Source organism: Papaver somniferum, chromosome 7, assembly GCF_003573695.1.
Source record: "Papaver somniferum cultivar HN1 chromosome 7, ASM357369v1, whole genome shotgun sequence".
NCBI lineage: Eukaryota > Viridiplantae > Streptophyta > Magnoliopsida > Ranunculales > Papaveraceae > Papaver > Papaver somniferum.
Genome location: NC_039364.1, coordinates 149,321,627 through 149,339,749, shown reverse-complemented (window position 1 = coordinate 149,339,749; position 18,123 = coordinate 149,321,627). Strand labels below are relative to the sequence as shown.

The 18,123-nt window shown below is 38.0% G+C and overlaps 1 protein-coding gene across 1 annotated transcript; it reads right to left on the bottom strand.

Moving 5' to 3' along the window:
- Positions 1-214: 214 nt before the first annotated feature.
- On the bottom strand, positions 215-1,765 carry LOC113295365. The gene is made up of 2 exons (XM_026543704.1): positions 924-1,765; positions 215-818 (listed from the first exon to the last, which is right to left on the bottom strand). The coding sequence occupies exons 1-2, from the start codon at positions 1,763-1,765 to the stop codon at positions 215-217; spliced, it is 1,446 nt and encodes a 481-aa protein (XP_026399489.1).
- Between the last annotated feature and the right edge of the window lie 16,358 nt (positions 1,766-18,123).

Below are 18,123 nucleotides of genomic sequence, written 5' to 3'. Positions count from 1 at the left end.
AGCTGTAGAAATTTAAAACAAAGAATTGGCATAAATGAAACTTTCCAGAGTTTGTAAGAGTGCAGGGATACTTGTAGAAGGTCAGTTTAAACACAAATTTTAGGGGGAATTCACATCATAAAACAAAGAATTGGCATGATGGTAACTAAATTTTAGAATAAAACAGATCAAGGAGATGGACAGTTACCTGGTCACCAAAAAATAACGTCAACAGTCAAACCAGGGGGTATAGCTCCTCCACATTAGCTTCATTATCATCCAATATCATGCGTTCCATCTCTGGCTCATTAAGAGAAAGATCAGCAACTTCAAGTACACCAACAGTACCCTCCATAGTATCAAAAGAATCACCTCCAATGTCCCACATTCTTGTATCCCCTAGCAAGTATTCTGGGCTTCGTCTTGATAAGAGACGCAGATTAGTATGAACAAATACCAAATCTTCACCTCTTTGTGGAGTAATTTTATTTCTCTTCACAGAATTTATGAAACTATACGTACTCCAGTTTCTCTCACTACAAGAAGATGAACAAGGTTGTCCAAGAAACATGAGTGCTTTTTTCTGAAGTAAAGGAGCATACACCCCATAAGTAACCCACCACACATAAGGATTCATACTCCATCTATCATTTATGGTATTTGCATTTGCAAATTCTTCACGGCAAGATGAAAACTTAGCATACTCAATGTTAACTTCTTTTAACTCATCTGCATCGTAATACCTCTCGAAACACTTCAATCTTTGACCTGCAATCAAAAGATCTCTATGTGGTGGAACACGCCCTGGACGTTCATCAAGCCACTGACGACTATAATACCTATGTTGTTTCAATTATGATTTTAGTATAATTTTTTTTAACACTTAACTCAACTGACCAGAAAATATAAATAAGCGATTGCATATTTTATACTGTCATACATACCTTGGGTTCAATGAATGTGCCAAAGAGTGAAGTGGTTTGCTACTTTTACTCCAACGATCTGTTAAAATCCCGTCCACCACCATATGAAATGGTGAAATATCATATTCTTGTAAGCCCTCGTGGCGATGTATAATGCTCTTTACCTCATCTATCATTCGATCCCACCTTTCATAAACCAAGTGAAGACAAGGATCGTCTGTGTCGCATAATCTAAGCATTTCTATGATAGGTTTTGTAAAATCAATAACATACTGCAAAGTGTTCCACCAATCATCATCCAACAACTTCTCTTTTATAAACAATGCTTGATTAGGATCATCATCTTTATATGATGACCATTGATTGGAAATTACCAAGTTACGGAGTCCTTGCTTCACATCTTTAAATATTTGAAGCATTATAATACTAGAGGCAAAACTTGTCTCTCCAAGTGTGAATAATTTTAACTCCACATGTTCATTAAACATGGCTAATCTCATGAAATGTTTAGTGATGAAGTTTCTGATCAGTACCACCTCATCAATAATTTCACTAATCCAAGCACACCCTTCATATACTAAAACATTAGTTCGAATATCTCTCGGATGACATATATTCTTTAAAGCAAGGTTTAGTGTGTGGACTACACATGGATTCCAAAAAATGTGTTTAAACTGACCTTCTACAAGTAGCCCTGCACTCTTACAAACTGGTGCATTGTCCGTGATTACTTGCACGATATTCTGATGCCCAACTTCCGTAATTGTCTCAATGATCAACTTAGAAATGTACTCTTTGTCCTTCACTGACCCTTGAGTGTTGACTGCTTTAATAAACATTGCACCAGCCTCTGAAACAACCATAAAGTTCATGAGGGGTCTTCGTTGTTCGTCGTACAATCCATCGGTCACAATACCTCACACCTTTTTCTTACCAAGTGCTCTTAATTGGTTCTAGCTCTTTCTCAACATGTTCTCTTTCCTTCCGTAAAAGAGTTGTTCTTAGTTTATTAATAACCCGGCGGAATATAACCTTGAATGCTTTTACTATCTGATGTAGCCAAATTAAATGCAACTTTATAATATGGACACCTAGCAAGATGGAATGGCAGCCAGCTGCATAAAACAACCGTGCAATTATGCTATCCATTTCTTCACGTCTGGCAGCATTATACAATTTCTCTATTGGGCTCTCAACCCCTCTTTCTTCTTCCTAGGATCTTCAACAAGTGATGAAGAATTTGACGCAAAAGAAGAACCACTACCTATCCACATGTTGGAAGAGGCACACTTTTAAACTTAGATGCTTTGCTCTGGCCCAGGCTTCATCACTCAATTGTTTCATTTCCTGAAGTTTATGTTTTCTGACCTTTGGACATATTCTAATTCCAGAGCCTAGAATCTTTAACAAATGTGCTTTCACTCTTGAATATGAACCCGAATATGGAACTTGACAGTGGTTACATACAAAATTCCAATTACCACCACCTTTAACTTTATCCTTCTTAGTCACATATCTCCATAGCGGAGTAGTGCTTAAAACCTCTCGCTCATATCTGGCTATCTGCATCAAAATTAAAGAGATGATAGCCATCAAAATACAACAGCATAAAATCATTACAAGCAGAAAATTAAAAGATAAATTATATAATTATATATAAAGCTCAAATTCAATGAACAACCAAAAATACCCCCAAAAGGCCCCAAAAAACCCTAAAACCTACACAGTAGACAATACACATGATCCCCACCACTAAATCAAAACAAAACCCAAATTCACAAATACAGCAACAACCCAGTTCACAATAGATTGAAAATAGAACAAAAAATCAATAACTCAACAAATTCATGCAAATCAGAAGGAAGAGGAGAGTAAAGAAAGAGAACATACCTTCAAATTCAATGTAAACAACTAAGAAGATAAAGCCAGAACAACTAGCAAATGATTGTAAAAACTAAATAAGTTGATTTTCGATGATCAACTTAGATATGAGAAGAGAAGAGTAAAGGTGAGGGAGACTCTTCCCACGGGTATTCACAAAAGAGTAGAAGATAGACGAGAGAGAGAGACGAGTTTTGATAAAATATTTTTTTTTGGAATTTAAGAAATAGTGTAACATATGCGTCCGACGTGCGTCCGAGTGTGTCCGATGTGTGTCCAACGTGCGTCAAGTGAGGACACGGATTTTGATGCGTCCGACACGCGTCGTGTGGGCGTCGTGGCCGCGTCATGTATCCATAGTGCGTCCGACACGGACACGGAAACGAATCTGATGTGTCCGTGCTTCCCAGAGCTACAGTAATAGTGACACATCCTCTGTATCGTTCTTTTCAGTTTTTATCACTTATAACTGTTGCAAACCCGGTTATCATTGTTTCTCCCATTTTATCGTTTGTACACCACCTTTGAGCAATAAAAAATGAATTTTAAGCGTGTTTTCCTAATGATGAGCTAAACCCAATCCTTGGGGCGACAGAGGAAGCCATTCTCTCAAGAATTATGTGGTAATATTTATTTTATAAATTTATGCAATATTTTTATATGATTAATTGCATTGATAAAAAATAAATTAAATGATTCTTATTAATCAAATGTGTTTTCTCTTGATGATGCATGCTTAGTTTTAGACTCTTGATGCGTTATACTTGCGACTAATATTTGATATTTTGGGAATCTGATTTTGGCAATACTTTAAAATCGAATCAATTGTTTAAATTGTATGATATAAATTAATTTAGAACCACATAAGTATTGATGAATGGTGAAATCCTAGCTCCAACCTCTCCATAATTTTCACAACATATCAACATTTATTTGCTTTATTTTCTTTGCTTTAAAATTAAGTCTAAAATCTATTGCTTTCACAAGTCTCAACGAACTTTTTACTACAACTCAATTTGAAATCACATCAATTTTTGGCGCCGCCGACGCGGACTTGTCTTTAGGCTAGAGTTTTTAGATTTTTTTTTTTTAGGTTTTTTATTTGTTTTCATTTTTATTTTATTTGTTCTTCTTTACGTTTTTGGGTTTTTGTCTTTTCCTTACAGAATTTGGAATTTGGAGCGAAAGAAAAATTTGCCAAAGCTTTTGGTGAATACTTAAAGATTTGGAGTAAAACCAAAGAGAAAGGAGCGAAAGAAAAGGAGAATAAAAATTAATTAAAAGAAAAAGAGACAATTTTTTTTTTTTTAGATTTTCTTTTGCACTTTATTTTTGTACTTTGGACTGTGGACTTTGGGACTTTATTTTTTTTTAAACCCTACGGAAAGGTAGTTTAAATTGTTTGCAGAGAAGGACGGCGATTACGATATCGCCTCGGCCCCTCGGGTTCGTACATGACATAGGAGTCGTGGCCCGAGTCAACTTTAGCGGTTCGTCCCCTGTCTGGTACGGGAGGTAAGTTTGTCGAAACACTCGCGAATCTCCTGTCAGCGAGTTACTGTATTCCTTCGTTTTCATATATGCTGAGGATTTGAAAATGGCTGCTTTAATTTCCTAGTAAAGGGCAAGGACTGGACATACAAGATAAGGGTTAGGATTTCATCACCGTTCCCTTCTTGCCCGTCTTATGAAAACGAAACCAAACGCGAACCTAAGCCTAAAATTTGACTAGAACAAGACCTATAGTGTAGCGAGCTTAATAGGAAAGTCATTCGAAAAATATTGGTTACTCTTTTAAGCATGCTTCAAAGTTCATGATGGTTTCTGTGAGTTGAATACGCCGCCTTGTAACGCCGGTGAGGCCTTGGGAATCAAATCTCCATTGAGCTTCCCTCGTCTCGATTTAACTTACTTAAACTCGGATTGATTCCAGGGGGGTTTGCTTAAATTGTAACGAATTCCCTTTCGAAGGATTAGAAGCTAGTCTAGAAACAATCTAAGTGGAGCCATCATGCTTTTTGTTTGCTAGAAATCAGTAAGTTTGCTGTGGTGGAGTCAGCCTTGTTTGTGTTTGCATAGAACTTCCCTTCCTTTTAGGATTTCTTTCTTTATCTTTTGTTTTTCTAGTGTATGCCCAAGGTTATTAAAGAGCGGGCTTGGAAAAGAAACACTCTAGGTTGTTTGATTAGTGATAAACCTAGTAGTTCTTCTTGTGAAGGCGGGGAGCTCGAAGACTCTTCTTTTGAGAGCCCTGTTTTTGGAAACTTCAGTTTTGAGAATCTGTTTCTTCATGAGGAAAATACCCCTAGTACTTCAGTTGTACCAGCAATGGCAACTTTGAAAGATTACATGTTCCCAACTAGGTCCACCCGAGCTTCGTGCATTAAATTGCCAGTCACTACGGCTAATTTTGAGATAAAACCTAGTATTCTTCAGATGATCCCTATATTCTAAGGGAAAGACGATCAGAGCCCTTATTTTCATATTAGGGACTTTGAGGAAATTTGTGGGACAATTAGAAAAAAAGACCTTACTGATGAAGTCTTGAAACTTAAGATGTTTCCCTTTTCCTTGAGAGATAAAGCCAAGACCTGGCTGAACAACCTACCATCTGAATCCATTGAAACATGGAAGGAACTTATTGATGCTTTCTATATGAAATTCTAGCCTAAGCATAAAACTGCGTCTGTTAGGCAGAAAATTAGTGCTAGTGTGCAACAAGAGGGAGAGTCTCTTTATAGGTTTTTAGAAAGATTCAATGTTCTCCTATACCAGTGTCCTCACCATGGATTTGATAAGATGAAACTCGTAGAGATTATTTATGATGGTTTAGACTATTCAACCAAAGCCATGGTTGAGTCTATGTGCGCTGGTGAGTTTACTAGTAAAAGTGTTGATGCTGCTTTTACCTTCTTAGGAGCTGTCGCTGAAAAATCCCAACAGTGGGAGTCTTGTGTTGAACCCCCCAAAAGACTTTTGGTCAATAGAAGTAGCACCAATGTGGTAGATACAAGCTTCGGGTCTGATGCTAATTTTGCTTCTTTGTCTAGAAGGTTAGAAGCTTTGGAATTAAATCATCCTAAATATAGGTCTCTTGTTGAACCCGACGATAGGTTTAGAGCCTCTCAAGTGTCTAGTTGTGGAGTAGAACCCAATAACTTTTTGGGAAGGTCAGGTTAGTGAAGAGCAAGCCCATGCTGTCTATAACAATGCTAGGTTTGAGAACCGTCAGAAGTTTGACCCATACTCAGAGACTTACAACCCTGGTTGGAGAAACCATCCTAATTTTTCTTGGTCTAAGGGTCAGAATCAAGGACAGTCTAGTAATTCTCAGCCTCCCCCAGGTTTTGGTTATGCTAAGAACTCTTCAGGTCAACCCCAGTTTCAGAATGAGAAAAAGATCTCCACCTTAGAAGAAACCCTTACTATGTTAGCAAAGAACCATGAGATGTTATCAAAGAACCACTATGGTTTTCAAGAAGAAACCAGGCAGAATTTTAAGAATAATTCCCAGTCTCTTGCTAACTTAGAACTTCAAGTCGGCCAAATAGCTAAGTTTCTTAGTGAAAGAGAAGATGGAAGATTCCCTAGTCAAACTGATCCTAACCCTAAAGGAGAGAAATCGTACAATCATGTGAATTCTATAACAACCCTTAGGAGTGGAAAGAAAGTTGACAATAAGGTTGCCATGCCTGATAGTGAACATGCTGTAGTTCACCCTTCTGAGCCAGAAAATGAGGAGACTGATAGAGTCTCCAAAGAGACCAATGAGGGTCTGCTGAGCCCGGCTTTGTTCCCAGAGCCCCGTTCCCCCAGCTGCTAGTTCCAACTAAGAGGGAGTCCAACTTTAATGATATATTGGAGGTTTTTAAGCAGGTTACTATCAACCTCCCATTGTTAGATGCGATTAAGCAGATTCCCGCTTATGCCAAGTTTCTTAAGGATATGTGTACGCGAAAGCGAAAACTTAGTGTCCAGAAGAAAGCCTTCCTAGCTAGTCATGTGAGTTCTATTATTCAGAATACCACTACTCCTAAGTATAAAGACCCAGGGTCCCCTACTATTTCTTGCACAATAGGTAAATACCGTGTCGAGAAAGCTTTGCTTGACTTAGGAGCCATTGTGTGAATTTACTTCCATACCATGTGTACCTTAAGCTAGGACTTGGTGAGATGAAACTACCCAGATGACACTTCAGTTAGCTGATAGGTCCGTTAAAATTCCTCGTGGTGTGATCGAGGACGTTCTTATTGAGGTCGACAAGTTTATTTATCCAGTGGATTTTGTTATCCTAGATACCCAACCTGTCCCTGACCCAGAGAACCAAATACCAGTGATTTTAGGTCGCCCGTTTTTAGCTACATCCAATGCGATCATTAACTGTCGAAATGGTATTATGAATTTGTCTTTTGGTAATATGACTATTGAGCTGAACATTTTTAATATTAGTAAGCTACCCTCTGAACTAGATGACTCGACATAGAAGAGGTGAACATGATAGGAACATTAGTCGAGGAGTCATTACCAAACACTTTGTTAGAAGATCCATTAGAGAAATGCCTAGCCCACTTTGGGATTGATTTTGATGATGACGATGTGATTAATGAGGTGAATGCTTTGTTAGATTCAACCCCTTTGATAGACACTAGTAATGGCTGGAAACCTAAGTTCGAACCTCTACCCGTTTCTGAGTCTACCCTAGTTCCTTCGTTAGAAAAGCCTCCTAAGTTGGACCTTAAACCATTACCAGATTCCCTGAAGTATGTGTTTTAGGCCCATCTGAAACTTTACCTGCGATTATAGCATCCGACTTGGATAGTGATCAGGAAAGTAGGCTAGTGACTGTCCTTCAGAATAACAAGGAAGCTTTAGGGTGGACCATAGCAGACATTAAGGGTATAAGTCCTACTGATTGTATGCATCATATCTATTTAGAGAGTGACACCAAACCTTCTAGGGAGATGCAACGTCGACTGAACCCTAATATGAAAGAAGTAGTTCGAACCGAGGTTCTTAAGCTGTTAGATGCAGGCATTATCTACCCCATTTCAGACAGTAAGTGGGTCAGCCCCGTTCAGGTTGTTCCAAAGAAATCCGGTATTACTATAGTCCAGAATGATAAAAATGAGTTAATTCCAACACGGGTGACCACGGGTTGGCATGTCTGTATTGACTATAGGAAATTGAACAAGGTCACTATGAAGGACCACTTTCCCCTTCCCTTCATCGACCAAATGTTAGAGAGATTAGCTGGACGTAGCCATTATTGCTTTTTAGATGGATACTGCGGTTATAATCAGATTGTCATAGCCCAGAATACCAAGAGAAAACCACTTTTACCTGTCCCTTTGGTACCTTTGCATATAGACGCATACCTTTCGGGCTGTGTAATGCCCCTGCGACCTTTCAGCGTTGTATGTTGAGCATATTTTTTGACATGGTAGAACGGTTCTTAGAGGTCTTTATGGATGATTTTTCAGTGTTTGGTTCGTCTTTCGATGAGTGCTTCCATCATTTGTCATTAGTTTTGACTAGGTGTAAGGAAAAGAATTTAGTGCTTAATTGGGAGAAATGTCACTTCATGGTTTGTTCAGGAATTTTTCTAGGGCATATCGTATCTTCGAAGGGTATAGAGGTAGATAGAGCCAAAGTTGACCTCATTAAAACTTTACAGGTCCCAAAAACCGTAAGAGATATTAGGTCATTCTTAGGGCATGCAGGTTTTTATCGTCGATTCATTAAGGATTTTAGCTTAATTTCTAGACCTCTTTGCAATTTGCTTGCAAAAGACGTTAAGTTTGTCTTTGATGATGCTTGTTTAGAGGCTTTTGAGAAGCTTAAGAATTTACTCACTACCGCCCCCATAGTCCAGGCACCCAAGTGGAACCTACCTTTTGAGATCATGTGTGATGCTTCAGATTATGCTATTGGTGTTGTGCTAGGTCAGCGAGAAAATAAGTTACTTCATGTGATTTACTATGCTAGCAAAACTCTTAATGATGCCTAGTTGAACTATACCACTACGGAGAAGGAACTATTAGCTATTGTATTTGCCTCAGACAAGTTTAGATTCTACCTCTTAGGTTCTAAGGTGATAATCTTTACTGATCATGCTGCTTTGAAGTATCTTCTTTCCAAGAAGGATACTAAACCTAGATTGATTAGATGGATCCTATTGTTGCAGGAATTTTCCTTAGACATTAGAGATAAAAAAGGTGCATAAAATATAGTAGCAGACCACTTGTCTAGGCTTGTTGTGGATACCCTTAATGATTCTCCTCCTGTTAGGGATAGTTTTCCTGATGAACAACTGTTCTTTGTTACCCAAGCACCTTGGTATGCGAATATAGTGAATTATCTTGTTACTGGTCGAATGCCCCAAAATTGGGGTAAACAATATTGTTCTAGGTTTTTAGCCGAGGTGAAGCACTTCTTTTGGGATGATCCTTATTTGTTTAAGTATTGTCCATACCAGATTATTAGGAGATGTATACCTGAGAATGACCAGTCTAGTATTATTTCCTTTTGTCATGATCATGCTTGTGGGGGTCACTTTAGTGCTAAGAAGACTGCTGCTAAAATATTGCAGTGTGGATTCTATTGGCCTTCGTTGTTTGAAGACTCCCACAGTTACTGTGTTACTTGTGAACGTTGCCAGAAATTAGGAACCATTTCCCGTAGGAACATGATGCCCTTGAACCCTATTTTAGTTGTTGAGGTCTTTGGTGTATGGGGTATTGACTTTATGGGTCTGTTTCCTAATTCTTTTGGTAACTTATACATCCTTGTAGCTGTAGACTATGTCTCTAAGTGGATTGAGGCAGTTGCATGTAAGACTAATGACCATAGCGTTGTGATTGAGTTCTTGAAAAATAATATACTTACACATTTTGGTATACCGCGAGCTATAATTAGTGATGGAGGGTCGCACTTTTGTAATGGACCTTTTAGGATTTTGATGAAGAAATATGGTATTACACATAAGATAGCTACCCCATATCATCCACAGACTAGTGGTCAGGTAGAGGTTTCCAATAGGGAGATAAAATGTATATTAGAGAAAACAGTTAATCCTGATCGGAAAGACTGGTCGTCTAGGCTTACTGATGCCTTATGGTCTTACCGTACTGCGTTTAAGACCCCCATTGGAATGTCGCCTTATCAGCTTGTGTATGGCAAGGCATGTCATTTACCTGCTGAGTTAGAACATAGAGCTTATTGGGCTGTTAAGCAGCTAAATTTTTCACTTGACAATACAGGAGCCCATAGGAAACTCCAACTCAATGAGTTGGAAGATATTCGTATAGATGCTTATGATAGTGCGAAGGAGTATAAGAACAAAATGAAACTTGTGCATGATAGAAATATTTTAAGGAAGTCATTTTCTCCAGGTCAAAAAGTTCTTCTGTATGATACCCGCTTGCATCTTTTCCCTAGGAAGTTACTTTCTCGGTGGACGGGTCCTTTTATTGTTCGCACTGTCTTTCCTCATGGAGTTGTTGAGATCGAGACACCAGATGGTAGTAGTTATTCGAAGGTTAACGGTCAGATATTGAAACCCTTTTTAGAGCCCTTTCCTACAGGTGATGTTGAGGAGGTCCCTCTGGAGGACCCTGTTTACCCTTGATTGACCGTCGAGGCGATTGTATGTTGTATATTAATTTTTGATTTCTCTCTTCACCCGGGTACTATATTTTCGACTTCTCTCTTTACTGATTCCTCATGTTACTTTTCTTTTTGGTATTCCTCTTTCATTAGAAACATTGAGTACAATGTTAGATTTAATTTTGGGGGTGGGGAAGAAACTTTTTGTTAGCTTTTAGTTGCAATAAATAAACTCCAGAGCCTAAAAATTTATGCTTATTAAGGTTGGCACTAACCAATCTAAGTGGATGGGAACATCTTGGTTGTAGGAGTTGAGGAACCAATCTGATTAGATGTAAACATCTAAAGAGTCTATTCATAAAAGCACAAAGCTCAGGTGTTAGAATTAAAAAAAAACATGGTAGTTTCGCCATAACTCGTTGAATCCTAATCCCTTCTGTTTTTATTTCTTAAATGATTTGGTGGGGCACACGACTCAAGTTGTTACCATTGCTAAGGTGAAATAGGGTGATTGAGATACCAAAAAAAAAAAAAAAGTTTGAGACCAGACCATCAGACCAACCGGAATAAATTCAATAAAGTCGACCACTGGTGCCCTTGTATATGCCAGTTGTGTTGACCTAGAGTTAGGTTTATCGACCACTGGTCCCCTTGTATATGCCAGTTGTGTTGATATTAGTCAGACCGGTATCTCAGTCCATTAGGATAAGATCATCTTGGCAGAGGCCTTCAAACAGATATGGGAAACACCGTTCACTTTAACCATCTATTTTTTCTCTTTATCCATCCTCTTAATCTTTCCATGTGATTGGTTGAATCCGGTTATAATGTCTAGAAACTATCTGAGTAGAGATTTGTCACTTATATATGAATTATAGTATGCTGAGTGCAAACTCGTGTACAACAATTGGAATTTCGCATCAGGGTACTTCCTATAGTCAATGTTTGTATGCCAACCAAGGAGATTCTTTAGTGCCTTCCAAGGTTCTGCATAGATAGCTAGGGTCTGGAGTAAAGGTTTTGTGGGTACACCTCTGGTAAACCCTCCGGACAACACTCTGCCGCTAGGGCCACCTAGCGGTTTAACGGCTTGTTGCACGTGCTAAGTGTAGTCTTTTATTTTCTAGATTATTTTTGCTCGAGGACTAGCAAATAATAAGTTTGGGGGTATTTTGATAGACACATTTTTGTGTCTGAATTGTCCTCAGTGTCTCTATTGTTAGTGCTTGATTGTGTGCTTATTATGGTGTTTTATGTGTTTGTAGGTGTTTTTAGAGAAATACACTTGTGTGGAAAAGTTGCTCGAGAAGTGCTATTTGGACCCCGGAGGAGATTTGCTATTCGGGCCCCAGTTTTAGATAAGGGGCACTCAATTACCAAGGGGCACCTCGATCACTATTTGCACCCCAAGATATCCACCTGCTATTCGCACCCTACTCTGGATAGGGGGCAACCCTTTCTTCCGACGGTTTGAATATTTTTGGCGGGAAAACAGTGTGTGAAGCTGGCTAAAATTAGGGTTCATCTCCTGGACTGGATTTAAAGAGATTCAATCACTGGAATCTATTGTGATAGGCCTGTTTCGTCTTAACAGGCTTGGTATGCTCGATGGATTTGATCCAGTTGGGCTGGATAAGCCGGGAGAAGAAAAACAGAGAGTGAGAAGTTTCGGTCTCTGTTAATGACTTTCCAGACAACATCATAACTTCTGGTGGGATTTTTGTCGAGTTTTAGGGAGATTAAAGCGTGTGAATTGGTTGGAGATACTCTTTTTCGATTAAACAGGACTGGTATTCCAGTTGGATTCGTCTAGATTTGGCTACAATCTCGTGCGGAAGCAAACAGAGGACACGAGTTCTTCACGGGTTTTGTGTGTTCATAACATGTTCTGTGTGATTTTGGAGTATGCTGAGTCGCAACAGATGCATTGTGGAGTTAAGAAAAGAGATTATACGCATAATTGACAACTGCAGGTGCATGGCGCAGGCAAGAAAGGAAAGAAAACAACCCGAGAATATTTTTTCTTAACGACGTGTTATGGGAGATATTTTGGAGATATGAGGAGTAATCCTTGGTCCGGTCGAGTATATATAAGGTTCTGGGATGTCTTAGAGGGGTTACAGAGAGTTGGGGAAGGCTTTGGAACATCACAGAGGCGAAACACGATCACTAGAGAAAACTGCTGCTACTGCTGCCATTGAAGAACACGAAGAACATTGACCCACATAAGCAGTCGTTTTTGCTACAGTATTTGCGACTGCTCAGCGACAGTCTTAGAGCTACAGTAACAGTGTCACATCCTCTGTATCGTTCTTTTCAGTTTATAACACTTATAACTGTTGCAAACCCGGTTATCATTGTTTCTCCCATTTCATCGTTTGTACACCACCTTTGAGCAATAAAAAATGAATTTTAAGCGTGTTTTCCTAATGATGAGCTAAACTTAATTCTTGGGGCGACGGAGGAAGCCATTTTCTCAAGAATTATGTGGTAATATTTATTTTATAAATTTATGCAATACTTTTATATGATTAATTGCATTGATAAAAAATAAATTAAATGATTCTTATTAATCAAATGTGTTTTTTCTTGATGATGCATGCTTAGTTTTAACTCTTGATGTGTTATACTTGCGACTAACATTTGATATTTTGGGAATCTGATTTTGGCAATACTTTAGAATCGAATCAATTGTTTAAATTACATGATATAAATTAATTTAGAACCACATAAGTATTGATGAATGGTGAAATCCTAGCTCCATCCTCTCCATAATTTTCACAACATATCAACATTTATTTGCTTTATTTTCTTTGCTTTAAAATTAAGTCTAAAATATATTGCTTTCACAAGTCTCAACGAACTTTTTACTACAACTCAATTTGAAATTAAGAGTTGCTACGACCCAAAGTCGAAGACTTTAATAAACAAATCTGTCTCCCACAGAAAAGTCTACGGTAATAGATAAATCTGTCTCCCACAGAAATACCTACGAGTTTTGTTCCGTCTTTTGATAAATCAAGGTGAACAAGAACCAATTGATAACCCGAACTTATATTCCCGAAGAACAGCCTAGTATTATCAATCACCTCACAATAATCTTAACTGAAGCGGCGAAAGAAGATATTGTGGAATCACAAACGATGAGACGAAGATGTTTGTGATTATTTTTATATCTTGCCTATCGGAGATATCAATCTCAAGCCAATCGTTACGATTGTACTCAATACGATAAAAACAGCCAAATCAGATCACACAACTACAAGAAAGTAGTATCGGTCTGGCTTCACAATCCCAATGAAGTCTTCAAGTCGTTACCTACAGGGTCTCGGTAGAAACCTAAGGTTAAAGGAGAATCGACTCTAGCTTATACAACTAGTATCACAGATAGGTGTGGGATTAGGTTTCCCAGTTGCTAGAGTTCTCCCTTATATAGTCTTTCAAATCAGGGTTTGCAATCAATGTTAGCTTAGTAACAAAGCATTCAATATTCACCGTTAGATGAAAACCTGATTAGATTCAAGCTAATATCTTTCAACCGTTAGATAGAAAACTTAGCTTGTTACACACAAATGAAATGCACGTTTCTAGGTTTTTGTAACCGTACCCAAACATGTCCATTTGTTGGTTCAACAATAGTTAACCAAATGGTTAGCCATATGAGCACTTTCATATTAACCATATTCTTCTTCACCATAACTAGTTCAAACGACTCAAATAAACTAGTTAGAGAGTTGTTCAATTGCTTAGATCTTAAAGAAATATACAAGACACAGTCGAAGCAAAAACAAATTGATTCACTCGAATCAATTCATGAACTTTATAACCACGGTTTACAAACTTGCATTCCTTAGTTAATATAAGTATAAGTTCACGAATAATCGTTTTTAGTTATAACCAACCTAAGTACGCGGACTTAAGTACCCGCAATAAGCTCGTAACAAGTTTACAAACTCCAGCAGATTTTCTCGGGAAGAGAACCTCCGTCAGTATGCGGACTGGGTTCGCGGACTCTTGTTCCGGTTTCCTGAGCAGCAAAGTAAGCATACTTTGGTTCAAGGAATAAGGACTTATACATGTATGTGTTACCACACAATGTTTATATCCAACAATGGTTATAAAATCTAAACTCTCATTTCAATCATTGAAACATTCTTAGAGGACGTTATATAATTGTTATTCACAAACCATTTTTCGTCAAAGCCATTTTCAAGTGATTGAAACATAACATGACTTTCGTCACTAGGTAAAGATGAACTTGGTAAAAACGAAAGCTTACCAACACATATTTCGAGAAATAGATAGGCGAGATAAACTCGGCTCGAAATAGAAAATGTGCATAATCAAAGTCTATATAGAAAAACGACTTTTGTCTCAAGATATGATATAGAGTAGATAGACTTTTGAGTGATAGATAAGTTCAAGTCTCCACATACCTTTTAGTCGATGAAGTTCCACCATTTCCTTGAGTAGATCTTCGTATTATATGATGATCGCCATGGAGTTCTTGATCTCAACTACATTTTCTATCCTAGTCCGAGACTTAGCTATAGTAGACTAGAAATCAAGACTTATAGTTTTGATCACTAACATTGACAAACATGCTTGAGATAGCAACGCATGCGAGTTAGACCGAGCAGTGCTCTAACAGTAGTGATATCTCAGTTGAACTGATATGGTTCAGTAATAAAAGGTACTCAAGATAAATACACCAATAACGAACAATACAGAGGTAAATGCTACTAAGTTATCAAGAGACACAAGAGATTACGTGGTTCGACTTTCGTCTATGTCCACGGGGTAATGAGTGATTGTTTGTATTAAGTGATGGTTGTTATAAAGATCTTAAGTTTTAAACATTAAAGAGGTACTAGCTTAAGACCATATTTTCCTTTGAGTATTGAATGCCTTTATTTGTTGGTGAAGTTTGGTATTTATAGCCCTTCTGCTCCAGAAACATCTTCGCTATCTTTGGGTCCATCATATCCTGATGTATCTTCCGTACCAATGGTACCTTCGTTGGCCGCAAGCTTTCTCCAATCGAGCTCTGCCTCCTCAGGTAACCCACGTTCCCTCGTGAACTCCCCAACGTTAGTACAGGTTGTACCTTTGTTCACCGTATGACTTCTCCAGTCAGACAATGCCAACTCACTTTCTTCCACACGCTTTGATCAAACGTGTAGATAAGGCTCGCGACATTAAATGCCGATTAGATATATCAGCTATCTCTGTCCCTTCGACAGCTTTCACCTCCCTATGCTAGGATCTACTTTACCATCTAAGACGTCGAGGTATCCTTCCTCAAGATGAGGTAAAGTATATCAGGAAGGGATCTGCTACTTATCAGATACTTGTGTATCGCTAGGGCTATTTCGTTAACTTGCACACGACCACCAGATACATGCCACGTGCCCAAGAGAATATTGGTATTCATAATTTCTATGTTTCTACTCTAACCTAATTAAGTTGAATCTTGTAAAAAAATCAAACAACTTCGAGTTTGGAACTAAAATAAGACAACCAAACTTGACATACCAACGCTTAGTTGGTTCAACCGAGCAATGCACTAACATTTTTAGTTCCACAAAATTTTGATCAATGCATGACTTAGATAGATCTTGAGAAGTATAATCAGTTAGATATCTACAAAAACTTTGTAAAGTATAACCATAATGGTTGAGGTTTGATTTGACATCTTTTTTAATACCTGGAGATCCATCACAACAAATAGTTTTCCATTACCTTGATTATCATATCTGAGGAAATTAAATAGATGGCATTCTGGAGGCAGCGTAGTACTAGATTCACAAAGGAACGTGGAACAACTTCTAGTCTTGTACATGATGTAATCTAGGGGAATCAAATGCGTAGGGTTTTGCGAGATCCAAGAGAAATAGGAGTACAACTGCAATTGAATATCTTGGAGGGTGTATTCGATCTCAATTACATTTCACCCGAAGTCTGATAGTATGATAATGCTAGTAGCGTCTTAATACAATGTATGTTCAATCTGGACAAGCTCCCGGGCTTTTCTGCCATGTTGCAGTTTTTTTCATTAATAAGATTTCCGGTGACTTATGTTATTTTATATATGCAGTTTCTATCATATGATTAAAATATCACAAGAGGTAAGTTAATCAACTTAGATAGTTTTTATCGTCAGTTAACAAGACTTGTTCTTGTTGAATTCGGATCTTGGAATATAGATCATGAAATATAAAGAGAGAGTCATCCTTCTGATGGATGATGGATCGACCGACCTTTTCTCATTCTCATATTTGATTCCCGCTTTCTTGTGTATGATTAGTAAGATGACTAACAAGTAAGGTTAGGAATTTCCAACCTTGTAAAGGATATGGATTCCAAGATGGAGAACCAGTAGGTGGTATGTGATTTAATAGAATATACTTTCTTTTCTCATAACGTAGCCTCTACGTATTTATTCAAGATTTAACTCATATGTTATATCTTTATCATTGAAAAATTTAATTGAAGCAGATCATACAAGACTTTGTTATAATTAAACTCGGATCTTTAAGTTTCGAGATCATACTAGGTTGGCCTTTTGGATTTCATCAAATTTAGTTCCACATTAGACAAAAGATATAAATTTAATCTTCACGAACGTCTTTGAAAAGACGAGGGTACTCAAATATAACTCAATCTAAAACTTTTTCACCTATAAGTCATTTCTCCGAAAGTGATTGTCTATGGACTGAGTCGAGACAATACAACTAATCGCTTCACACTTCGTGTGATCATCTATGGATACGAGATCGAGACAATACAACAACGAAGTATGTTTACTTGATAAAAGGTTCGGACTTAACCAAACACAATAGGTTTACTATCAAGTAATTAGGAATTAACGTTTGTGTATTTTACTTCTAATTATAATAAAAACAATTATAATTGCGGAAATAGAAAACTAAAAGACACAACAAGATTTTGTTAACGAGGAAAGCACAAATGTAGAAAAACCCCGAGACCTTATCCAGAATTGAATACTCTCAGGATTAATACGCTATACGTCTGTATTCCCATGCCTACAACTTGTAATAAGTCACGTACTTGGAACAATTCCTTTGGTTAGTATTCCAAACAGTTGTAGATGGGGAAAAACGATTCTTAGGTTTTTAGGAAAGTGAAGAGACGAGCATGTTGTCGAGACTCTTCAACCGAGCAAACTGTTCAACCTCATACAAATGCACTATAAATGGAGTGCTTAGATTCGATAGATCAATCTGTAAGACTCCGGCCTAAACCAAGTCAATGGTCGTTCCAGAGTCAATTCGGTCGCAAAGAGGGAGATGGGTTGATCTGTTGGATGAAAGCTGAGAATTGTGTGGGATCAATGATGATCAAGGATTTTGGATGTCTTGAAGGTTTCTGCAAGTTTCTATGAACTGATGAGTTCGAATAAGTTCTAGTAGATTGATGAATCTTGAGAGTAATTGCTCGAGAAATTCTGTGTAGACGATTGTTGATGTCCTTCAACCATGGATTCAGAGACTTATTTATATTGTCAGAATAGTAAACACCTTGATCCATGTAAGTGTGATGGTTTCTTGAGTGAAAGAGTGGTAAAGTGGGAAATCATGGTGAAACCAGTTCCAGGTCGTGTGAAGACTTGGTTAACCGTCCACTCACTACTTCGCTAACTCCTTCAATCGTTTGCACGACTTACTCACATTTCTCATCGTGGATGAATCCACGTGCCGTCGGCCGCCAGACC